Source organism: Podarcis melisellensis (assembly GCF_964234715.1).
Source record: "Podarcis melisellensis genome assembly, chromosome: 6".
Taxonomy (NCBI): Eukaryota; Metazoa; Chordata; class Lepidosauria; order Squamata; family Lacertidae; genus Podarcis; species Podarcis melisellensis.
In genome coordinates this window covers 97263106-97288650 of record NC_138538.1, presented here as the reverse complement: position 1 = coordinate 97288650, position 25545 = coordinate 97263106, and the positions used below count along the sequence as shown (strand labels likewise).

At 45.2% G+C, this 25545-nt stretch overlaps 1 protein-coding gene and 1 long non-coding RNA gene across 13 annotated transcripts in view; one reads left to right on the top strand and one right to left on the bottom strand.

The window, feature by feature from the left end:
* RGS8 (regulator of G protein signaling 8) overlaps positions 1-25545 on the top strand; it is a 73500-nt gene that overhangs the window by 46383 nt on the left and 1572 nt on the right. For 3 of the 9 annotated variants that reach the window (XM_081915156.1, XM_081915155.1, XM_081915154.1), the window contains exons 2-5: positions 4416-4474; positions 12452-12553; positions 14236-14300; positions 24121-24287. In XM_081915156.1, the coding sequence (XP_081771282.1) occupies positions 4416-4474; positions 12452-12553; positions 14236-14300; positions 24121-24287 (393 nt within the window). Of the gene's footprint in view, positions 1-98; positions 123-3839; positions 4185-4415; positions 4475-12423; positions 12554-14235; positions 14301-24120; positions 24288-25545 lie in introns of those variants that run through there. The other 6 variants (XM_081915158.1, XM_081915162.1, XM_081915160.1 and 3 more) reach the window with 5 other exon arrangements.
* Positions 12560-25545, bottom strand: part of LOC309372030 — a 29657-nt gene continuing 16671 nt past the window's right edge. The window contains exons 1-4 of one of the 4 annotated variants that reach the window (XR_014169378.1): positions 22545-22649; positions 21402-21549; positions 13919-14052; positions 12560-12674 (exon numbers count right to left, since the gene is read on the bottom strand). This is a non-coding gene — a long non-coding RNA (uncharacterized lncRNA). Of the gene's footprint in view, positions 12675-13918; positions 14053-19831; positions 19982-21401; positions 21550-22544; positions 22650-25545 lie in introns of those variants that run through there. The other 3 variants (XR_014169379.1, XR_014169377.1, XR_014169380.1) reach the window with 3 other exon arrangements.

Below are 25545 nucleotides of genomic sequence, written 5' to 3'. Positions count from 1 at the left end.
TCTGCTGCTTTTCTTATCAAACAAGACAGTCCTCCTGAAGGTTATTTGGGGGAAGCAGAGATAGATGACTCTGGGCCCTTCTTCCACACAATCTGTTGGCTGAGAATTCCTCAATGAAAATAGTAAGAGTTTGGAGGCACCTTTGGCCACACTCTGAAAAACTATGCTGTTGGGTTTATACCAGTTGTATTTACTTGTTGTAATTTTGTTTGTTTTCATCCTTGGAAGCTGCCAATAAAAAAAATGGTTATAGGGCAGCCAGTTTATAAAGTGCATATACATATAAACAAAGGCAGATAAGCAAGAAGAATTGGCACAGAGAGCCAATGTGAAGTAGTGGAGAACCAGGAGATTATGAGGGAAAGGGGACCTCTGTGATTAGCTAAAACGCCATCATGGTAAGGACTTCATGACAATAAAAATTGGAGGAATGACGGCAAGGAGCAAGGATGTGCTGGTGTTTTTCTGCACTAGAGAAATAAAAGGTGACTAGCAGATAGAAGTCCACAAAAACTGGCCAGAATAATCCCTCATTAGGAGACTCTCTGACACAGCAGCATCTGGCTTCCCACACTGGCTATTTAATTTGACAACATTGGCTGCTTAATGCTCATTCATTACATACCCTCAAACATTTCTCCGATGAAAATAGGGACATCCTAAGAAACCTGGGACATCCAAATCAGAAACCTGGCACCTCTAAATAGGGATGTCCCTGAAAAATAGGGACACTTGGAGGGTCTGAGCCAATGTCATCTCCCTGAAAACAAACCAGAATGAATGCTCAGTAAAGAGGTCATCTGGAAGCACCCTAAGGAGTCTGGTGCATGGGCAGGACCGGCCTGCCACATCTCCGTCCCCTGCTTTGAAAGAGGATAGACAAAGAGCTATCTGCTTTCCCAGGCTTCAGCTTCACTTAGTGTATATATGGCCAGGAACGCTGTAAGCTGCCAAACTGAGAAATATTGAATCCTTTCCCTCCAATAATGTTGGGTTACTGCTGCAAAAACAGCAGCTTAAGGCTGTGACAAACAGAGCAACTTGACAATAGCTATTTTACTAGAGGCAAAGAAGGTTATGATGATGTCTTTTGGCAGACCCGCTTCTGCTGGATTGACTACATGACACAAGTGATTCAAATGCCCTTCATCAGTTATAAATGGGGAAAGCAAAGCTAAGGCTCTTACATCAGCTAGGATGGAGAAAGCGGGTTGAAAACAAAAATTGGTGCTACAAGGGATGTGAAAGAAGCAATTGCTCTAAGCTGCAGCAGAAGCCCCTTTGACCTAGGGTGAAGACAAAATTGTACCAGCAGGGCACCAAAGGCTTTTGGATACTACCTTTTCACCAACCTTATAGCTCATAGTTTCTTTTTCCAGTTCTTGGGCTAACAAACTGGCTCTGCAGTCTTGAATGGGTTATCCGAACAACTTGATTGTAAAGGAATAGTGAAACACAATAAACCAGGAATCCTGCTATGATTTAGGAGCTAGTTTCATGGACATAAAGAAGGATTTTTTAGTGCATTCAGTCACAATAATTAATCTGTGGATGCAAATCATAGCAGCAGAGACCGAGGCTCTTTCAAATGACCTGTTTATTTAGTATTCATCCAGATTTGTTTGCACCAAATTTGCATGGAGTTAAATAGTATTGCTGTTTATTAAGCGTTCATTCTAATTTGCATATGCAGAGTTTATATTAACCTACACCAGCGCATTTTGCCTTCACTTTTCTTATCACAAAAATATGTGGTGTTTTTTTCCCTGTTTTGGAAGTGGATTTGCAGCCCATTAACATTTCAGGTGGGGAAATCAGGGCACCCCCCATCCCACTGACCCTGTCACTCACCTGCCTGCCCCCTCCCTGCCACTGTCCCCTCTCTTCCCCCCTTTTATCTTTCTCCATGGCCTCCTCCTACGCAGCCTCAGGAGAGGCCACACCAGCCTGCATAGCCTCCACTGCCTCTGCCAGAACTGTTCTTTTGGAAGCTTCTGGAAGTACTGCCAGTACTGGAAGTACTGTGCTCTTGTGTGAGCCATTTGGCCCATGCCACAGCAGTGGTGTAGCTGGGGGGTTCAGGAGGGGCAGATCACCCTGGGCAGCACTGGGCCTGCAGGGCAGCTGAGCCGCCAAGTTCCTCCCGGGTGCCCTGGTGCAGGGAGCCCTTGGGCGCCCCCTCAAGTGACTTACAACTTGGGAACACTGGTCATTTCCCAAAAAGGGCTTCCAGCTGTTTTTGCACTATAATTCCCATAATTCCTGAGGACTGGTCCTACTAGTTGGAGATGATGGGAAGTGGAGAACTTTAGAAGCAACTTGGAAGGGGAATTTTTAAAGGTCTAAGAGGCTATATTTCCACACTTTACTTTGCTGCATTGTTTATAGAATCATAGAGCTGGAAGAGACCACAAGGGCCATCGAGTCCAACCCCCTGCCAAGCAGGAAACACCATCAGAGCACTCCTGACATATGGTTGTCAAGCCTCTGCTTAAAGACCTCCAAAGAAGGAGACTTCACCACACTCCTTGGCAGCAAATTCCACTGTCAAACAGCTCTTACTGTCAGGAAGTTCTTCCTAATGTTTAGGTGGAATCTTCTTTCTTGTAGTTTGGATCCATTGCTCCGTGTCCGCTTCTCTGGAGCAGCAGAAAACAACCTTTCTCCCTCCTCTATGTGACATCCTTTTATATATTTGAACATGGCTATCATATCACCCCTTAACCTCCTCTTCTCCAGGCTAAACATGATTTGTTTGTTCATGATTTAAAGTTTCTGCTGCGGTTCTCTCACCAATGAGTTCTTGCCTCAGACCTGGATCTTTCCATCCAGGGAATTCTCCGTCTATTATTATACCTAGTATTTTCTTCTTTAACCAAAATACAAACCAATAAACAAACGGTATGTCCAAAAAACACTGTTCATTGGACAGTTTAAAATCTATTTGTCATGTAGACAGGTGGCAGAGAAAGTCAAAGGAATAAATGGGTTGCAGACAGATGTAAGGCAGCTGTGGGCCAGCTAGGGAAAGCCTAAAATTACCCAGGCCTGACCTAGTGAGAGTATGTATAACTAGGTCTTGTCAGGCTGAAGCAATGGTCTGCCTGGGGGTGGAACCATTCTGAAGCCAATAGTACCCGTATGGTCCTTCACTATGCAACTCTGAATGGTTTCACAAGAGCCGGAAGATCTCGGTCAAGTTGTGGCTGACCCTGATGTTTGGCAAGGTGTCAATACAGGAATCCCGGATGTTTGCCTTTGCCTGATCAAGTATCCTCCTGCTTGCTACACTCCCAATCCTGGCAACAGTTCTGGCTTTAGAATTTAACCCCAGGGACCCTGGCCAAGAGGACATCTGCTGCAGGGCTGGTCCTGAGTGTGGCTATCCTTGGACCCAAGTTCACCACTCATTTATCGACCAATAAATATGTGACCACCAAGTTGAGACGGTGAGAAGCCCCAGGCGACGTCTGTTGGGCACGGGCTACAACTAGGGAAATCCCTTCATTGCACAGGGCGGCATGTGATGGCCTTCAAAGCTCCTTCCACCTCTAGAGGAAAAGAGCGTGAGAGGAAGTGAGACAGAGGTGTGCCTGAGCTGGCAGGAGATCTGGACTGATGATGGGAGTCAGGTGAGAGGAAGCATAAGAAAGTGTGAGATCACACCCAGGCTGATGAACGGAGGAGGAACTCACACATTTCTATTTAGTTGACTCTGAATCACATCTTTTATTTTTAAAAAATGGCTGTGTATTTATCACACGAGTGCTCCCAATAAGAAACCCGCCTTGCTGTTTAATAGATGCAATTTGACTTGACTGGCACTGGCGCTCTTTAATGAAACTCGCTGATGTTATTTTCCTCAACCCCACTCCACCAGCTGCCTTGCACAGAAACCTCCATGGATTTACCATCCTATCCTAAACCCACCAAGGACTCATTTAAATACTTATTTAAATACAGGCTAGTGCTTTGTTCTAACTGCTGAAACAAGGACCAAATGGATGTTTACGGGGGGGACGGGACTCCCATCTGAATCCTCCCAGCAAACGTTTTATCAGACATTTACTGCGTACCCTGAGTGGTGGATTACTTTAATTTAGTAGAAGCAAAGGGATTTGAATGCCATCAGGTTAACAAGGAGGAGCGGGATGAAGGAGGATGCTTCGAAATGCTCCGATCAGGTGGGCACTTCTCAAATCCTACCAATGGAAATGTTGTGAGCCAGCTCTGCAGTGCCAGCCAAACCTCAAGCCTGCTCAGTTAGGCTGCTTTAGTGTTTACTGGATGTGACATGCAGAGAGGTTTCAGCAGAAGCGTTGCTTAGGGAAATAGGGGGAGGGGGAGGCAGGGAGGTGTGTCGCTGTCTGTGGGTTTTGCTCCCAGCTTAAGAGATTGCTCTCTTCTCTCCATAGAGCCTCTCTGACCACACAATTGGCAAAGACCTCCAGAGCGCGAGGACAGGGCAAAGGCAGTGAGTATCTTTGCTTGGTCTCTAGGGTTGTCTGTCTGGGTGCACGATCCATGTTGAATGTCTCTGCTCTCTCCTGAATGTTTGTATTTGATGGGCATTCTTACTGTCATTGCCCCCTCCACCACCTTTTTTAGACAGACATTTCTGTTCTTCCGTTTTGTCCTTTGCTGTTGTTTCCCCCATAGTTTCCCCCATCCAAATATATTAAACGATGCCTTTGGTGATGGTGCAATAACCTCTTGTCCAAGTTGGGAGTCACATAATGGGGAGACTTCTCCCACCCCTTCCCCCATCCGAGACCTCAAAATCTGCACCTGGGTGCCCTTGAAAGAGTTGCCTTTGCACCTGCTCCCTTTATTGCAAAGGGAAAAGGAGATTCCTTCATGGGGGAAAGCAAATGCCTAATAGATGGGACCACCCAAGTCGTTTTCCCTACAAAATAAACAACCTCTTTTTATAAAACAACAACAACCACCCTTTGTGCCATCCCTGTTGTTGTTAAGAACAGCGGTGGAATGGGACAGATGGGAGACTTTGCCGCAAATGCTTTTGCCTGTTACTGTGAAATCATGAATAGACTAAAACCCTTTTGGAATCCAGGAGGAGGGGAAGAGAATTTAAAACAAACCCTGGAGCTGTTTCACCTGTGCCCTGAGCGACAGGAGGTGCCTTGGCGGATAGGATGGAGGCAGACTGTGGAGGGGAGTGGGTCAGATCAGATGCACCCAAAATGAGGTCAGATAACACCAGGACAAAACTTTGATGTGCTTGCAGGTTTATGGTTGTCTGAAAGCTGCTATATTCTCTGCCTACCACCCTGTCTGTCCCAAGATTTTGCGGCACAGGGAATGTCAAATTATTGGTCAGCCACAGAGGCCTGTGCATGCGCAAAGACAGGGAGGAACAGAGGACCCAGTTTCTCACATGGGCAGCTCTAGCCAGGGGAATCCAGGGAAAGCATCCTCACGTGCTGCAGCCTCATGTGGCAATGGGGTGGGCGGGCTGAGAGTGTGCTAATGAGGAAATTCAATAGGGCTTAGGGAATTACAGGGGTTGATTTCAGCAAAAATACAGAACAAGGCAGACGGTTGGGATAAGGATTAAAATGAATGCACTTGCTGGCATTTAATGCAATCCCTACTCCATTAGTTAGAAGAGAAGAGGCTGTGTGTGTGTGTGTGTGTGTGTGTGTGTGTGTGTACATAATCAGATTTTTACGTGCATGCTGAGATTGGTCCCTGCTTGCCTACTTTGGATTTCTGAAGACCTTCAGGCCCATCTCCTTGCCTCTGCACTGTCAGTCTTTTCTGTCTGCTTTATGTTTATCCTTCCTGCTGAAGCACAAAAGGAGAGTTGTTTTGCAGATGATTCCACTTGTGCAGTGCCAAGTAAGATCTACCTAATAACTGCATCCATTTTCCAGTCTCTATTAGTTTCCATGGGGTGTTAGGGGAGGGGTAGTACCTCTGGTGGGGGGCATGATATGCTCCTTCTGGGGTAGTTTGTCCACCTTTGATTCTCACTCTGCACTCACCTCTCACCTGTGGCTCCTAGAAGCTGTCAGCAGGTGACTGCAGCCACAGGTGAGGGTAGCCAATGGGTCTCAAACCGTCAGTGAATTAAGGACTTCTCCTGCATCTGGCGGATTGAATGGACAAGACCAAGAGTGGGTCCAATGGCCAAGAAGGAGGTTTCTGCAGGTGCTGTAGAAGGAAGTGAGGGCCAGATGGAGCTTGTCAACCTGGGAAGGCAGCCCCTCTAGAAGGACAATTCTGATCCGAAACCTCCACTGCCTTGCCATGCAAAACAATGTGGGAGGTTTGGAGGAAGGCAACTTGAGAATGGGCCTTTTCAGTGTTGGCCCCATGCTTATGGAATGCTCTCCCCAGGGAGGCACACCCAGCACCACCTTTATCCAGTTTTGGGCACAAGGCCTTGGCTTTTGGGCCTTTATTTGAAAGGTGGCATTGTGGCATCTTTTAACGCAGTGAGACATGCAATCCTGCCCTTTATCTGTCTAGTTGTGTTTTTAGGTTTTCACTGTTATTATTAACTGGTTGTAATGTCTCTTTGGGCTATTTTGTAAGAAAAGCAACTAACAAATATCATTCATTCATACACAGTTGTCCCACTCCATTTGCTCCATGTTCCTCTGCCAGTATCATTTAAGTAGCATTTAAGTCACACATTTCAAGGCTACACAGTGCTTTGTATATATCATTCCAAAGGTCCTAAGGACACCAGCCCTGTAAGATGGGCGAATATTACATCCATGTTATGAAATGCCAAGGCTCAGAGAAGAGCAACTTGCCTAAGGCCACTGAAAGAGTTTGAGGCAGAGATGACACCTGAGCCGGTGTCTTCCTGTTTCTTACTCTTGGCCTTGACATCACCTCTCCTTTCCATTAACCCCCATATTGCAGATAGGAGGCTGAGGCAGAGAGATAGACGAGGCTTATTTAGGATCACAGATGCAGTTGCCTTCAGAATGTGGGCTCCTCTTTAACTCCAACCTGTAGCATGAACCTAACTCTTAATTGGGGGTTTTTTGGCCCATGGGACTTCAGGTCTCATCAACGCTGATTATGCTGGCTGGGGCTGATAGGAATTGGAGCCCAGTAACCTGTGGAGCAGATTTCCAATCCCTGACAGGGGCCCAATGTTCTCCTCTTGAGCACTTTGGTAACCACATGCAAACAGGGGTGGGCCTTGCTAATCTTTGGTAATATAGTGCCTGGAGCAAGGCCAACATTTGGCGTCTCCAAATGGATCTTCTCAGTTCTGTACCCTCTCAGCTCAGTGCGCTGTTTGGGGCAACCACCCGCAGGGCTTTAAATCGAAGGAGATGAAAAGATGCGCTTGATAAAATCTCACTTCCACACAAATATAAAACATGAAGGTGCTCTGTGCTAGGTGTCTGGCTGAGACTCTCCTCCTTGCAACTCTCTCATTTTCTTATGTAGAAAAGTGTGGTGCTGCACTAAGAAGTTTGTGTGAGGCAAGATTTGAATTGGAAACTTCCAGCCTTGTTCTCTTAAGACAAAACAAGATGCTACAGGGGAGCTGAAGTGTAGGTGGTTCCCATGAAGCAAGACACAGTGATAACAGCAAGAACCTTTATTGAACTAACCAGGGCTTTTTTCTAAAAAAAAAAATTATATGTTTAGGGGTACTCTCATTTTGACTCAAGAAAATCACGATTTTATAGTTCAAATCGGGGGAAATAAATACAGTAAATGGACAAAAGTACAAAGAGTCACAAAATGTTTAGGGGTGTGCGTACCTCTGCATCCTCCCAGAAAAAAAAGCACTGGAACTAACAGAACTGGACAACAGGGGTAAAGCAACTGGGCCACTCCCACTCTCAACGTGATTGGCTGTCTAAACTTCCAAGCTGTGAATCATAACTCAGAGTTTAAGGGCCAATGGCAGTGACCCAAATACTGAAATATTCAGTGACTGGATATCATGTATTAAATCTGAACACAAGGGCTCATAATCCTTAGTCCAGATTCAAGATCAGGCAAAAAAAAAGACCACTGAATACATAAAAGGAGGCATGTTGTAAAAGTCATATGTGAACTGAAGGGGAGTATATTCAGGGGCGAATTGGCAGGTGGTCTCTATTTAGCATTGGCCTGCTACTCTTGCTCCAATCTCTTTCCCCTTGACCTTGTGTGTGTTCTGCATAAATGCCCCAGGAGGTGGGGGGCTTGCTGTCAGATTCCTCAGTGCATGCATATAAACAACTGAGGCTGTTAAAGGATCTGCATCCATTCATGTCACATCAAGTCCTCCTGTTATTTCATTCTCAGGCCAGTTCAAATGCCAGCCAGCTTCTCCATGTTCCTGCCCAGCAACCTCACCTTGATGTCAAGGAGTAGCAAGGGCATAGAATCATAGAATTGTGGAGTTGGGAGGGACCTTGAGGGCCATCTAGTCCAACCTCCTGGAGGGGCTCAAACCTGCAACCTTGGTGTTATCAGTACCATGCTCTAACCAACTCCTTATCCAGTTCAGTCCTGAGCTGAGACTGCCTTGCTTGCTGAACAACATTGCACTGCAACCCCTCGGCGTCTCCTCCACGGGCCACCCAGGGGCATGGGTGTAGTGGGGGGGGGGCAGGAAGGCACAGCTGCCCCCTAAATCAATAAAAATACATAGCAAAGTGAGGTTCTGCCCTCCCCTAGCAAAAGGCCTGCCCCTCCTAACAAAAATCCTGGCTCCACCCATGCTCAGGGGAAGGGATAACGGCTTGCTACGGTCCTTACCAATTCTGTGTTCTGAAAAGCTACAAGGAATGTCAGCTGTGGCTTCCAGGAGGTGAGAGAGTTTGCTGTGTTGAGGACAGTTGCCCTCCTTTTGCAAAAAATGCTACAATTTGCAGTATCAGAACCCAGCATGGTTACTCTTTCTTCCCTGAAGTACTGCCTCCTGGAAACTGTGTTTGCCACTCTCACAAGTCAGTCGGGGAAGGAATTAACAAACGGAGATGGCCTGCGGTGCAACACTTCTGATGCCACAAAGAAATAACCTCTCTGGAAAGTTTCTCCCCCCAGCCAGAGAGAGATCTGATCTATCTTCTCATTGATGTGGCACCTCACTACTTTTTAAAGAATATGACCAGCACCACCCCATTCTGCTACCTTAGGGCTCTACCATTTTACGCTGCTGGTAAAATGGGACAGCCTTATTTCCAGATAATTCTGAATGGAAGCATGTCAAGCTCATTTCCCCCTGCCTTGTGCTCCCTCCCCCCTTTGGCTCCCCACATTTTCCCTGCCTTTCCCCCATCTTGGACATTGCCAGCCATGCTCCTTCCACCATAAGGTCCCACACAAGCTCTGTTTTGTCGCAGTCTCCCTGTCTGCTGTGCATTGTCATTGCCTTTCTCTCAGCCACCCGAGGAGTTTAAGCAGCATTGCAGAGATACATGTCATGTGCCTCAACTGAGAGAGATCTGTGAGATTTTCACAGTGCTTGCTAGAATGGGCCTTGTGAGGAAGGGCGGTGGTTGAGGAGCTCTGGGCAGAAGATACCCAAAGCATCTCCAATTGTGGAACAAGCCCAGGTTTGGAGAAAAACTACCAGGTCTTCATAACATAAGCCGGCCATTTGTACTCATTGTGCTTGCATCACTGTGCCTTGGTGCCCGTTGGCCTTTTGGCCACAGCTGGCTTATTTGGATTAGGGAACCTTGGAGCGTTTCTTCTTATAAAGGAGGGGTAATGGCTAAAGTTCCAGACCATGACTGGGAAGGGAGACACAGGTTCAAATCCTGCCTTGGCCATGAAGTCTGCTGTGTAGTTACTATCTCAGCCTAGCCTACCTCACAGGGTTGTTGTGAGGACACCATGTATGGGGAACTGTGTGTGCTACTTTCTTGCCAAAGGGAACAGGATGCATTAAGCCAGCAAGAGTTATTCAGCTTACCTGCCTACTTGGCTAGCAATGGCTCTCATTACTTTCATGATTGCCACTAAATGTTAACACTCTGTAAATGTCTGTGTTATTTTGCAGGACGCTATGAATTCACATGAAAGGGTCAGACTGAGTATACTGATATGCAGAAAAGGACTGCACACTTTAATCAGTGGTTAATCAGCAGATTAATCCACTGAAGTTTTGGCTGACTGGAAACACAGTTTTCATTGGGAAAGGCAGGTTTTAGTTTGTGGCGACTGGAATTAAGGATTTTTATTTTTTTATTTTGGGAGGCTGTTATTTCAGTGGTAGGGAACTGAAATAAAAACAGAACGCCTGCTGTCAAGGATCGGTAGTGTTTGTTTGAGTATTAGTTATTTTATCCCCTACATGTTGTATACACTACACATTGCTAATATGCAAATATTAATGTTTTTAATTAAAAGGCAGATAACAAACATTCTTTTTCTGAATCTTTAAAATTATATACTCAGAAGAAATGAGCACAAAGCAATATCAAACTTAAGTAGTATAGGATCAATATAGCCATCTGCGTATGACAGCAAAATATTGAATAACCTAGACGATTTGTTGGGAAGTACAGAGAGGTCAGTTGGGTTAGACAGCAAATTGAAAACTACCATTTTGATTTGTTACTGGTTTGTGCACTGTTAGTTTGGTAAACTAAATATTATTCAATTAGTTGAGAACTCTAAAAATATGCTTTTGTGGCTGATGAGAAACAAATTCTTTTTAATTACTATTTCAAAATTCTTTAGTGGGAAAGTGGGCTCAGATTGCATTGCTCATTCACTTGGGTCACATATTGTAAAACACAGGTGTTTCTTTCCCTCCATCATATGCCAGGGTGTGCTAAAGCGTCACCTATTTTTCAACTGGAGCTAAATGCTCTGGGGCAGACTGCACAGTGCCAAGCAGATAATCATTTTAATCAGCTAACATTTAGATTTGCTCTAAAATTACATTTAAAATGTTCAATAAATAGAAATCATGCAGGAGTGTTTATAACAGAAGGGAGAAGTGGGCACAGTGAAATTATCTTGGAGACAGTGCCAAAGCTTTCTGTAGAGGCTTCCCATATGGCATCGAGAAAGGTTATTTTATATTTAACTGTGCAGTCATGAAAAGCTCTTGCAGGCTGTTTCACAGTGAAGTTTACAGAAGCAAATTCCTCTGAGGCTCAGGGGAGGGTTAAGAGTGCAGGGTGAATTTTCATTAAGATTTTGGAGTTTGAGAATCAGGATGGCGTTCGTGCAGTGGCTTTCAAGCTGTTTTCTTAGCGAGCCCTTAGAAAGGAATGAGGACTTACTGGCCAAGATGATTCTCCTTCTTGACTGTGTTTATTTACGTGAAGCTTTCCCACAGTGACCCTGTGCCCAAAGCAGCTGACAACCAACGCCCACTTGTTGTAGATACAAATGGATCTTCTCAATTTTGTACCCCCTTGGCTCAGCGCCCTGGGCAGGGGAACTGCCTGCACACCCCAAATCCAGCAGTGCTATAGGTAAATGGGCAAGTGCGTGTTTAATAAACATGCACACATCCAGTCTGGCTTTCAGTAGAAAACTGGAGCTTGCCTCTACATTCACAGGCATGAAATGGCCTAATGGTTGTGCATCCAGTAAACTTTTGCAATAATAAACTTCAAAAGGCCTGTACTAAAAAAAAAATTAAAAAGCAAAATTGTTTATTCATCTTCTTTACCAAAGGGAGATCTCTCTTATAGTCTTGGAAAGTTAAAAAAAGTCAGTTTTAATAAGTTCTAATTAGCTCTTAATTCGTTGAAAATAGGCATACATGCAAATTAGCTCTCTATTTTCTGGTATTCTGTGCCAAACTGTGCCCCCTTCAAGGTCGTTTCTGGAATCGCAAAGATTAGAGAGGTGTGCATTCAGTCTGAAATTCCTTTGACCTTATTTTTGTTATGATGCTCAAGGGATTCCCAGCATAGTGCCTGTGGGCACCAGCACATTCGCTAGCATGTCCTCTGGTGCCTGTGAAAGGGCTCAGTAAATATCCCCTCCCAAATCCACAATGCATGAGAGGCTGTTCCCTTTTCCTCTTTGCCCTGGCTCCACCTTCCTGACAATGAAGACCCCTCATAAACAGGCCACATTTCAGGTCGGATGCCTACTCTCTCATCTGTTCTGAACAGAGGAAAGGTGCAAATGGCTTCTCTCTGTGAGCAAATGTGGTGGAAGTGATGTAGGTGCCTGCATCACTTTGTGGCCCTGTCTTTCCCCGCTCTCTGCACTTTTGGATGTGGCAGCCACTATGCCTTTCTCCTACGGTTGCCATTTTGTGACTGGCGCTCATGGAAGTCTCTTGAAGTTCCAGATGTGCCCCATGGCCCCAAAGGTTGGAAACCCCTCCATTGCACCACCCTGGCTCTCTGGGTAGCATCTTGCTGGCCAAAGCTTGAAAGAGGATGTTGAGTCAGGTGGACCCAGGGTCTGATCCCGCTGGGTTGCTAATTGTTATCCCTTCTCCTTTTCTCCCATTTGCTCCCCTGCCTTGTATGACTGACTGCAGAAACAGAGGAATGAGGACTCGCCTGGGATGTCTGTCTCACAAATCAGACTCGTGCAGCGACTTCACGGCTATCCTTCCAGACAAACCCAACCGGGCTTTAAAGTGAGTAGTGGTGAGGCAATCCACCTTCTTCCTTTTCTGTGTTGTTCTCCCCTTTCCTTTGTGGTGATTTTATAAATCCTTCTGTTCTCAATTTATGCACCTGGCAGGATGGATTTCAAACCTGTAAGAAAATGAATTGCACAGATTTTCTTCCGAAGGACTAAGTGAGCCCGAATCTTCACGGATTGCCTTCTTCTACCGGAACCAACTTAAATCCATTCAACAATAATAGAAAGCCTTTTATAAAATACTGTAATTAGGACAGGGATCAGGAAACTTTTTCAGCAGGGGGCTGGTCCACTGTCCCTCAGATCTTGTTGGGGACCGGACTATTTTTTTTTGGGGGGGGGGAAGGGGAAATGAATTAATTCCTATGCCCCACAAATAACCCAAAGATGCATTTTAAATAAAAGGACACATTCTACTCATGTAAAAACATGCTGATTCCATGGGCGATTGGGCCGGATTTGGCCCCCAGGCCTTAGTTTGCCTACCTATGAATTAGGATGTGCCTCGGTTAGAATGTTCTCTATTAGAAGTGAGCCACGTACAGCTGCGAAACAGTATAAATGAGATGCAAACAGTGTAGTGCTTAATTTGAAGTAGACTCTGGAAACCTCCTTCAAAAGAAGGTGGCAGTTGTCCAGAGCCTCGACCTCCTTTGCATCCGTATATCTCCACTCACATTTTGCATTTCTTTATGCGTGTGCCTCTAAGCATGCTTGCACAGAATCTCCTTCTCTCCGCACACTGCCATATGTTCGGTATGCTCTGCTGCAAGTGCCATACCACAGTGGCTGGTGAGGCTTGCTCCAGAAGCACAAGCCATGGTAGAAGGATGCTGGAGTCAGGCCAGTTAGAAGTCAGCCTGGCTGGACAGAGTAAGGAACGCTGCCGGAGACGGGGGAAAGGCCAATAACTGGCTGGGAGCAGGAAGAGGAGCAGTCTGGGAGTGCAGAGAGGTGGCTTTGGGGCTTCTCTAAAGAACAAACTGGATGTGACATGGGACAGTCAGCGTTAGAACCTCCCACATAAAACCCCCCCAATATTAATTGCAGTCTTGCTTTAGCCAAGAGCAGATCAGAATTATAGTGCTGAGGAGAAAGACTAAGTTTTCTCCCCATGCTGTTTTTAGGATTAAAATCTCCCTACCCCAGCTGCTACTTTCCCCATGGGACCCATAGGTTTTCCTTCATGGGGCAAACAACAGAGGGGAGGAATTTTCCATTAAGAAAACAGTGGGTGGGCATACCCTTTGCCCTATTACTGTGGTCCTGATTTGATCCCCCTCCCTTTTTAAAGTATTTTTAACAAAAGCACACATATTCACAAGAATGCCTGCTTGCACACTTAACTACAAGTTACCTGGAGTAGGGGAGTGCACCACCAGCACAGTTACCCCACCAGGAGGAAGGACGTCTGGTCTAAGATATCTGTATTTTGTCCCTTTCGCCAATCTATTCCAACATTCAACATACTTTTTAAAAGAACTCTAACGTCTGTACAAAGAAGGTGATACAGAACAGAAAATTAGCTGCTCTGTAATTTTCCACAAGTTGTTTAAGCCATATAATATTGCAAATTCTGCCAGGTTTGGGGCTGCCTTGGTATACACTCCTCAATCCCCATTTCTCACTTGCAGCAATACTCACTGACCCTAACTGCCCCCTACTTTGTCACAGGAGATTATCAACAGAAGAAGCTACAAGATGGGCAGATTCTTTTGATGTCCTTCTGTCCCATAAATGTGAGTAGAACTGCATTCCTCCTGGTATCTATTCCTTGCCCTCCAACCTTATCAATTTACTAATTATTTAATGACTGACAAGGTTTACTTGTTAACTGCTTTGTAACAGGCCTCCAGTGGGAGTGAGATCCAGTTCTCTTAAGAGCAGTGCTTTTTTTCTAAAAAAATATTTAGGGGCACTCTCATTTTCCTACTCATAGAAATACTGCCCCTCAATGAGGTCAAACTTAGATTCACAAAATGTTTAGGGGTATGCGTACCCCTACATCCCCCCCCAGAAAAAGCACTGCTTAAGAGGTATCCTGGGTTGTACACCTGGATGATTTTCACAGGAGAGTCTTCAATTGGCTTTTCCTTAGATCAACTCTTGTTATGTGAATATAAAGCAAGAAAATAAGTTTGACATTTATTTTGTATTATGTCCCATGCTGGCAGCATCTCCAAGTGGCAAAAATTGTGCATCTCCCTTGTGCATCTTCAAAGGCCTTGCACACCCCAAAAGAAACATGAGTGTTGGAAGTGACCTCTCATGTGATATATATCTGCTATAGCACTGCTCTAGCATCCTTGGTAGGTCACCAACCAGCCTCTGCTTTAAAAACAACCCTAACCAAAGAGTCTCTGCCACCACCTTCCGAGGCAAGTGTGTCTTCCACTGTCAAGCAAATTGTACTTTTTGGATGCTCTTCCCAATGTTTAGTTCAAGCCTCCTTTCTTGTAATTTGAACTCACTGGATTGGGTCCTACTCTGGGGAGCAGACCTTCTCAACGTTGGGTCCCCAGATGTTGGACTATAACTTCCATCATTTCTGACCACTGGTCCAGCAAGCTAGGGATGATGTGAGTTGTAGTCCAACAACACCTGGGGACCCAAGATTGAGAAAGGTTGTTCTTCAGCAACAGGAAACTAATTTGCTCCACCATTTACATGATAGTCCTTCAAATATTTAGAGATGGCTATCATGTCATCTCTTCTCCAAGCGTCTTCATGTAGTGTTAGATCTCTGCATATCTCGGGGGAGGCATACTATATGTGACAGTGGCAGCCAGATGTGTTAGCTCATGTATCTTGTAAAGTCGAGGGTGGGGAGAAAATTCCTGGGTGCTAATTCTGACAGGCATTACGGTAAAGGGAGTGGATCCTTCCCCAACTCCCATGCTTTACTTTCCCACACTTTAGATGCAATCTTTGCTCCCTAACTCAGACTGCTGCAGCAAGGTAGATGGAGATGTCCCTCAGCTGGCTGTGGGGGTTCAGTGTCCATAGGTCCCCTCTGCACCCGTCAAAAGCATGGTTGGTCAGAAAGCTACTGCTGATAGCATTCCTTCTGGCAGCAGCCAGCCTAAGCCCCCCAAAGTGTGTCATTGTGGGATGGAAGGGCTTTGGATGCAGCGGTGGGTCTGCCACTCCGTTCTGCCCTACTGCTCACTGGCCAGAGTTAGGATTGCTCTGCCCATCACTCTGAGTACTTTTCTCCTCAGAACATGTTCATATCTGGTATGCAGTGACTCATACGCTGGAAAGGAAGGGGAGGGTTTGGTTCTTCTCACTATCATGCCCCTTTAGCTATAAAAATTAGATCCACACATCCCTGCCCTGATTTATAGGAGAATAGGGTGAAGATATGTCTACTTTGGCATTATTAACTCTGCCCTCCCTTGCATTAGGGCTGAGTGATATATGGCTTTGAACATCACAATCCATCACCGGCTAAACATTGTGATATACCAATATATCATGATGTCTGAAATAAGGATGGATCTGCGTAGAGGCATTGGCTGGTTTCACAGTTTTTCCCACATTGTGATTTTTGCATAGCACACACACACACATATCATGATATATTGCCAGGTCAAAAATTATGAAACTGATATCATGATATAGACTTCAAACTAGTTTTGGACGATATATTGATATATCACCTAGCCCTACCTTGCATCGTGTTTAGTGAAATTCATTGTGTGACAGACACTGTGCAAGGAGATTTTCTGTGCCTTTCCAGTTTCACAGCGATTGACAGGACAGGGTGGCTCACAACATGATGACACCATGATATGCAACCAGTTTTGCTGGCCATTACAGGGGAGAGTTAGAAACAGGGACATCTTTTTCGCAGCTGTCTCATATCTGCTGCTATATCTGGTGAGAGTGGGGATCCTCCTGCAACCTGAGTCTGGCTTTCTGCAACAGTCCCTTCAATTCCAGCTTTAACGATGAGCTTTGAGATTTTTCAAAACTGCCTAACAAGTTAATTAAAACGAATGGGAATTGGGCATTCAAGTCTCTAATGTAGGCTGCAGATCTCCGCCCACACTGCTCAGTAAGAAAAAGCTACTTATTTCAGTTGTTATACAATATAATTTATGTTGGGGTGGGGAACCCACAATCTGCAATTTTCATATAAACTTTATATAAAATCTCCAACACCATATAATCAACATGCTTTCTCTCACTTATAACCAAGGAATTATCCCAGCTCTAGTCATGAAAATATTATTCTGTTTCACTGACATATCACACTGGGAATGTTCAGATTTCTCCTAATACAGGATATATCCTGTAGCTTTTACCTTTCAGAGCTTGCAGTATGTTGCTCTAGCTAGCTGCAGGGATTGTTTCTATATCACGCCTCCTTTCCAAAGCACACCCACATAATGGGAGAGGTGGGACCTTGCTGCAGAACAAATGCCCCTGCTGCGTGTTTCAAATGCAAGAGGTACACACCCTAGTGCACAGTACAGAGTGAAATTCCAAAGAAAAGAAAAACGGCTAAAATAGTGGAGTATTGCTCTAGGGGAGGAGGATACTTTGAGGGATTAAATAATCTCATGTAGCCAGACTGCTGGAGGTGGGGATGGATTTATTTCCTGAAGCTTTGGAAAGCTACAACCACAGGGTTAGAGAACCAGTAGGATGATTCCGTCTAAGCTAGCTTCTTATGAATTTTGCATGACTACACTCTCTTCCAGTAGGCTGGTCCAGTGGGATGCAATCAGCCGCAAATGATTACCAAACAAATATCCATTAAAAATGCGTGTAAAAATCCAGAGTGGGAAGCTATGGCGCAGAAAATAGTGACATCACAACAATAAGTGTCTGTGACAGTGGTGCAAAAAATGGCATTGCAACAGAGATTCCCAGGGCAGTCCAACATTCCAGGGGAAAACCCTTGGAGACTAATGATTCAAAACACTAATTTAGAACATAACCAAGATGAGGCAGCATTCTAGGGAACAATGTTAGGAGCCTGGTGTGATTCAAATAGTCTTTTAAAATGCAACCTTCAGCTGTGCTGAAATCTGTCCTCCAGTTAATCAAAAGCTTTCTTCCTCTTTGAAAGAGGCCTCCATTTTTCTGCCTCGTTCTCACAGCACTTTAGAATTTCATGAGATGCAGGGTTTTGAGCTTAGTTTATCATTTCGAGGTGGCTGCTGGTGGATTGGGTGTCCCGGTAAATGTTCCCCCAGTACTCTGTCATCTTCCTGGCTCCTGTACTGAAACATCCCCCTGAGAGGACACACCTCACTATGCCTCCCCCTGGACTTGGCTGAAGTGTGGGCATCTGGGAGGACTGCAGAGTACAGACCACTGGTGAGACATCATAATGGCCAGTGTGGTGGGGCAAAGCCATGGATCTGCTCTTCCAACACTGGCACTGCTACAGCTTAACTGAACAGGGCTGGGGTGGGGTGGGCAGTGGTGGGAGCACCGGATTGTTTCTGCCAGTGAGTGAAAGAAAGAAAGAAAGAAAGAAAGAAAGAAAGACAGAAAGAAAGAAAGAAAGGGTACTCACAAACACCCCTCAGCCCTCTCAAAAGTAAAGTAAGTGCATCAAAAACCCTGCACCCCACCCATGAGAATGCCTCTGAGGTTTTCTCTCCCCTTTTATAATACCTTATTTGGATGCAATTTCTTTTCTCACTAATTGATGGAGAATGGTTTTTTTGGGGGTGGGGTGGGTGGGAGAGAGAAGCAGTACTATTTTCCAGCATACTTATTCTCCACCTACGCTCCACAGGAAGCAATAAAATGAGTTGCATTTTCAGGCAGAGAGTATCTGCAAAGGAGCCTTTAAAAACCTCAATAGTGCTTTGCCAGGTCCATCCACACTGGACAGGTCAGTGCTGCAATTACCCTTTATTTCTAAAAATTGCCACAAATCAGGCCTAAAGAAAACATGGGAGGATGACACAGAAACTAGTGGGATACAGCAGGCTGACAACAGCATCATCTAGATGCTCCGTAAAATGTAGGTGTGGAAAGGATGTCCATTCCAGAGAAAGGGGCTAGAAAGAAAATCTCTTTTTGCTTGGCACTGCTGGATAGCATGACCCAGAACAGAATTGCATTTGAACTGATGATAAAGGTCTGTCCTTGGGGGTTGGCTTGTAAAGGCTGTTTCACACATGCTGGTCATCACTTGCTGCTGCAGTCATCAAGATGATCACGTCTCTGTGAGTTTATTCTCATGCTGTAATTTGTTATCTGTTCTGTGTTCATACATCTGAGGACAAATAATAGCTTCTTGGATGCTAAATCCTGGTCTGAGGAGTAAGGAAGAGGTAGGGGAGAAGAAGAGAGGGAGGTGACCATGAACAGAGGGAGAGGACTTGTTCTCCCTGTATATTTCTTGCCCAGGAGAGATGGTCTGGCTAGACAGATGAAGATGCCTTTTGACAGAATGCTGGAAGAGACACAAAACAAGAACATGTCTTGCACTGCATCCCTCACAGGGCTGGGTATGTGGTTTATCATTTGTCCAACATCTAGCAGGGTGGACTGTCCTTAAATCCTCAGTCTGATTGCAACTGTCAAGACATGGAAAAACCCTGCGTGCTTTCAATTGCCTTGGCTTGCTTTGGGAAGATTTCCTCCCCTTGCCCTCCCTCTCTCCCTCTGTCTCTGATGTGTGTATACGTGTCATGCGACTCCTATTCCCTTTTGGCAATTCCACTTTCTCTCTCCCACCCGTCAGATTCATTACTAAATCTCCCCATTAAAAACATTATTGGAAATTCCCGTTTTAGCCACAGATCTGATGATGCTAAAACTTTGTTAGTTTTGAGTGGCTGCCAGGATTCAAAATACCAATGCAAGTGTCATTGAAAAGTCAAATACTCATCCCAGTTTTTAAAGCACTGACTGGTTTACATGCCACATCCAACTGCAAGCTCAACCACTGAATGTCTGGGCTTGCCAAGTCCGGAGCAAAATGTAGGTTCGCACAGCTCCCCTGCTCCCCAGAGCTACACCTCTGGGTGGAATCACCATGATATGATTCAGCACAATGACACTGCATTACACATTTTGGACTATTAGATGTCACTGCAGGAGAGAGGAGGAGGTAGTCATGTGTGTGATGGGACATGCAACAGAGAGAGAGAGAGAGAGAGAGAGAGACCCGGGAGTTGAATGTCTGGGGATTAGCACCCAAGCATCACTCCCTTTCCCACAATTTAGTTTCTTTGCACAGCTACTGGGTTAACTGAGAGCAGGAGGCTAGTCAGAGCTCTGTGTGAGATCTTTTACCTCCAGCTGCTTATCTTGCCCCCTGCTTCCTCTAGGTTGCTTTCTGGGGCAAAGAGGTCTTTCTCAGCATATCCATCATGAGAAAACGCTCTTCTTTCATAAGAGCTTCTGGCCAAGTCTGCTCAGTTTCTCACGTCCTCTGGCAAGCAGCCTGTTTCCGGAAAAGTCAGTGTAAATAGTGAGGATGTCTGAGAGCAGACATTGGAAGAGAAGGGAAAGGAACACATGTGAACACATGATAAAAAGCTGCTTACATTTATTATGGGGGGGGGGCTCATTCCCAAAAGGCAAATGCTAAGAAAGCTATGGGATTGGAAAAACCAAGGCTAGTGAATAGCATAGCTCCCTAATGAAGTGAGGTTCTTGCTACTTTCCAGGTTGCCTCTGTAAACATTCAATGTGTGGGCTTTGTTTGCAGTGGATAGACCTTGAGATAAAAAAATTGAGAACTTGGATCATATGTAGGAAGAAAGCACAGGACTTAATGTTGGTTCTAAACCACAGTGTCTCAGAATATTAAAAGTGACCCATACCTATAATATCTTACAAGGAGTCACGGAATCTCAAAACAAACCAGCGATTCCAAAACACGAAAGGTTGAAAGAGAATTGTGGGGCAGATGAAGGGAGCATTCTCATGTTATCTGCTTGTCTTAATGCACAAGGGCATGCTAGCCTGCTACTACCATTAACAAAACTCCACACTATTCAGGCCATCAGACACACTCTGTGCTATATTGAGCTCAAGGTCACTACGTCAGGGAGCAGACAAGTGTTGGCAAATGATTCAGCCTGGAGCGGCTCAGGAACATATTTGGCACTTCCTAAATATCCACCAAGACCTTCCTTGACCTAAGACAGTGCCTACAACAACATATGCAGATTCCGTTTCTGGCTCTCATCCAGCCCATTGCCACTTTGAGGCACTGATACAGCACCAGTCCAGCTTCACTGGGTCCAGATGGCATAGAGAGTGAGTGAGCCCAGTGTCATCCACATAACGATGACACCAAACCCCAAATCCATTGGTGACAGCACTCAACAGCTTCATATGGGTGTTAAGAAGCACTGGGCGCAGGATGGGGCATTTGCAGCCCTTGGTACTGAGCCTTAGTCACCCAATGCAATTCTCTAGAGAAGGTAGGAGCAGAACCACTGCATCACCACGGCTCCAACCCCAGTCTTCTGAGCCAGGAGGATACCATGGTTAATGGTATCAAAAGCCACTGAGACATCAAGGAGAATAAACAGGGACACCATCTCCTGATACGAGTAATCAAGAAGAGGAACCAAAGCCATCCTCGTGCCAAAAGCAGAGTGGAAGATAACTGGTTTAATCCTTCCTCCAATACTCTTAATAGTTGCACTGGCCAGACACAGATTTACTACCTCTCTGGGAACCAGAGCTAACTTTAATTGGATCAGGGTCATCATATTTAGTGACTGCTGTAAAGAGGACAACAATTTGCATAAAATTTGAATGTGCTTATTTTATGCATAGATGCAGATTCAGACATAATTATTATAATTTAAATAGAAATACAATACATTTTCCCATAGCGACATGCATACCTGTCTACCGATGGGAAACGTCAACACTCTCCTTCTTAGGTTTCATTATCTTAATATAAGCCTCGGACCGGACAGCTCTTCAGATAAGAGGATTCTTCCAGGGGACTGTTCTCTTACAGAAGATTGTTGCCTCCAAAGTACTCTCCTACTGAGCAGCAAAAGCAAACAATAGTGTTAGCCGGCCTTCTCTCTATTTATAACATATAACCCAAGATACCCTGGCACAGTTACTAAGCACCGAAGAGATAAGGGCACTTTCACTAACTACCTAAAGCCAGCAGCAAGCGCATTGTGCTCTCCTCTGCCAATCTTTATGAAAGTGGTAATGATTAGAAAGAGGATGATCACCCTCATGCATAAATAGAGATTACAAATGTGTCCTAAATAGCTGATGGGTTGCAAATGGTATACCTGGGCATAAACTCCCATTCAACCAGAAGCTCATTCAGAGGCCTTGGAGATGTGGCTGTTTAAATACAATGAGAAATGTGTCCTTTGTCATGAGCTTATTATGAGCAGGACAGTTTAGTTCTATGGAGTGCAGAGAGCTGCTTCCCCAGTCCTCTCCTATGCTGCATTTCCATTCAAACCTTGAGGGGCAGTCATGGTTGCCTGGGCCTGCACGTGCCACACAACGTGATGGGATGCTGTGGCGATGGAGTGGACTATACAGTTTCTGAATACAGATGGGGAGAAGCAGTGGCGTAGCATGGGGGCACAGGGGTGGTTGCCCTGGGCACAAAATTGTTAGGTAAAAAGGTAAAGGTACCCCTGCCCGTACGGGCCAGTCTTGACAGACTCTGGGGTTGTGCGCCCATCTCACTTAAGAGGCCGGGGGCCAGCGCTGTCCGGAGACACTTCCGGGTCACGTGGCCAGCGTGACATCGCTGCTCTGGCGAGCCAGAGCCGCACACGGAAACGCCGTTTACCTTCCCGCTGGTAAGCGGTCCCTATTTATCTACTTGCACCCAGGGGTGCTTTCGAACTGCTAGGTGGGCAGGCGCTGGGACCGAGCAGCAGGAGCGCACCCCGCCGCAGGGATTCGAACCGCCGACCTTTCGATCGGCAAGTCCTAGGCACTGAGGCTTTAACCCACAGCGCCACCTGCGTTAGGGGGCGCAAAATTTGAGCAGCCAGTTCCGCCTCAGCATAGCTGAGTGCTTCTGTAAGCCTGGGTCCATTGAAAATGGCTTCTCCATGCAAATCAGGAAGTGACTTCTCCAGGCAATGAAACGACTCTTCTTATCTCTGCAGCTGCTGGGTGATACAGACACTGTTAGGCAGTTGAATGTGCATGTATACTCCACCCGTTTTACTCTCTCCCACCCACCCACCCACCCACCTGCTCTGTGCGGCCCAAGGCACCGGCAACCCATGCTATGGCGCTTAGGAGGAGATACCTTTTCTAAACACTCCCTTATTAAACTCCCCCCTACAGCACAAAACCCCTCTTTAGATGCACCTGTATGAAAAGTTCTAGTCTTGATTAAATTCTAACACTTGCTGGATCCAGGGTTTAGACCAAGAATGAATGAAGCTATTCGGTTCGCCACCCTTGTTCTGTAACAACGTGGACTCAAGGCAGCTCAACAGGTTTCTTGGGAGTTCCTCGGTGAGGTAGTAAAAATGGCACACAAGTCTCCTTGAAAGAGAGCTACCCCATCATTACTGTTATTGGTGATGAGACCAAAAGCTTAGCCGGAAGCCATGGTGTGAACGGAGGGCTAAACTGGACACGACACTAATCTCACTTAAAAATGCTCTCTTTTTACAAAATACATATGCAGTAGTGAACAGGTATACTGCAAAAGGGACTTCAATCCTTTCCACCCTTGACCCAAGCGGGAGCTCTCCTTGGGCTAGTAATGGGGTCCTATCAAAACTGCAGTGGAGAATGAGAAGCTTAATCCCACCCCAACACATTACAGTCTCAGTGAGAAGACAGTGGGATGGGGGTGAGAAACACCTATTAACTGGGGGGGGGGGAATAAAAGACAATTCCAGTGACGCGTTTAGTTTCATGTCTGCTTTGGCCCAAGTGTGTGATTAGCAATCACAATAAAATATTTTGCAAGCTCTTCTGCAACACATATGGGAATTCCTCGGCAGACAAGTTGCCTTGATGAGTTAATTGAAGAAAGGTGAATTACAGATGTTTTAAATACATGAGTAAATAATAGAAAGGGTTCCCTGATGGTACAAAGTTTTAAAATTACTGCACTCCCAGCATTTATTGCATTTGGTATTTGCATCGGATATGAATTGTTTATATATACAACTGTTGGAACTCTTTTTATATATGCACTTGTTTTATATATGTTTTCACTGGACTGTGAAATTGCTTCAAGATGCTTCATAGGAACAACAGTACATAAAAAGCTGGACCTGAAGTGTAGCGCTAGAAGTAGGAGCTGAATGACACTACAGTTCCCCACTCTCATACCAAATTTAAGTGTGTGTGTCTCCAGAATGCTCACACACCAACTGGGATTTCCATGATGCATTTATCTTCTTAAAAATATGCTGCACAAAATGAAATATTGAGGGGGGAAGCCCAAACATCATTTTGTAGATGAATTGCAAAATGTTGGTACCCTACCTATGGTTGTTAGGTGGAACCTATGGTTCCATTTCATTCGAATGGAACAACAGCAACAAACCCCTAAAAATTGAAAATGGTTCACACATTCAAGCCTTCAACAGTTTCCCCCTTTTTCAGATGGAGTGGCTGCGTTTCGTGCATTCCTAAAGACTGAGTTCAGTGAAGAGAACCTGGAATTCTGGCTGGCTTGCGAGGAGTTCAAAAAGACACGGTCCACTGCCAAGCTGGCTTCCAAGGCACACAGAATTTTTGAAGAATTTATTGATGTGCAAGCACCACGAGAGGTTAGTAGATACAAGAAACTGTTATTCTGGCAGGATGAATCTTGGAAACAAGGGTGGTGGAGAGCAGCAGAGAACCCACCACTCACCACTCTTCCTGGGACTGGGGGCCACTTGTGGAACCTCAGTCTATTTGCTTGTTTGTTTGTATCTATTTCTATACCACCCTTCATCGGAGGATCACAGGCCAGTTTACAGAATAAAAACACAAAATACATAACATAGGGCCACAGTTTATAACCGGGGCGATCAGGCAATGTGTGCTCACCCCTGGAATGTTTGCACATACCACTAAGCCATGGCTGGATGGATGTAGAAGCTAACAGCTATTCAGGGATCCCTCTCTGCTGAGAAGAAGGCTGCCCACAGTCTTTTCCACATGGGCGCCGTTAGAGGAAGCATTGATTTGAGCTCTGCGTCAGTCGTGCGTTTTTTATTAATTTTATCAGCTATTTATTAGCTTTTATCAGTTCTAGTATTTTATCGCTTGGTATTTTTTTCTTAATTACTATAATCACAAAGTTTAGGCTAAAAGTTTTAGAGAAAGCCCTGGAAAGTCTCGGAGAAAGCCTTAATTAGCTCCAGCTCAACTCAACCTACCAGCTACTTATCAGCAGGAGAGGAGATCAAACGCCCTAATCTTGGAAGGACTCCGAGTTTCCTGATTTACAGCAGAAAATAGTAGCGGCTGAATCTCTGTGAAAATGTCTAAGAAAAAGAAGCGATCAGCTTCATCTCCACAAGCGAGCCCACAGCACATGTCTTTCCCACATGACTATATAGTTGCAAGAACATTTGACTTCCCATCTTCTGGTGCAGCATAATACAGTGGGCATGAGCTACAGCCACTTGGGTTTAGATATGCACTCAGACCTAAAACTTGATAGATGGCAAGTTCCAAAAGATATTTGTAAGGGATAGAATGGAATAACATGGACACAGCAGGACTTGCTTCGCAGCAAATATGCACCAACATGCACAGAAATATGGTTCATATTTCAAATATGCACAGAAATATGGTTCATGACATTACAATAAAGGTTAGGCAATTCAGAAATTACTGTAATTCGCTGATCCAGAGAAGGATCCTAAAACTTGGGTTACCAGATGTCCAATATTTTAATGATCCTACTGCCTGTTTGTCAGGTGATCAGTATTAAAATATGAGAAGCCAATGCATCTCAGAGGTTGTCCAGCCTTGGTTCTTTCATTGCCTACTTACTCATCCAGCTTGCTGCATCTTTCACCTGGCAAGTTCCAT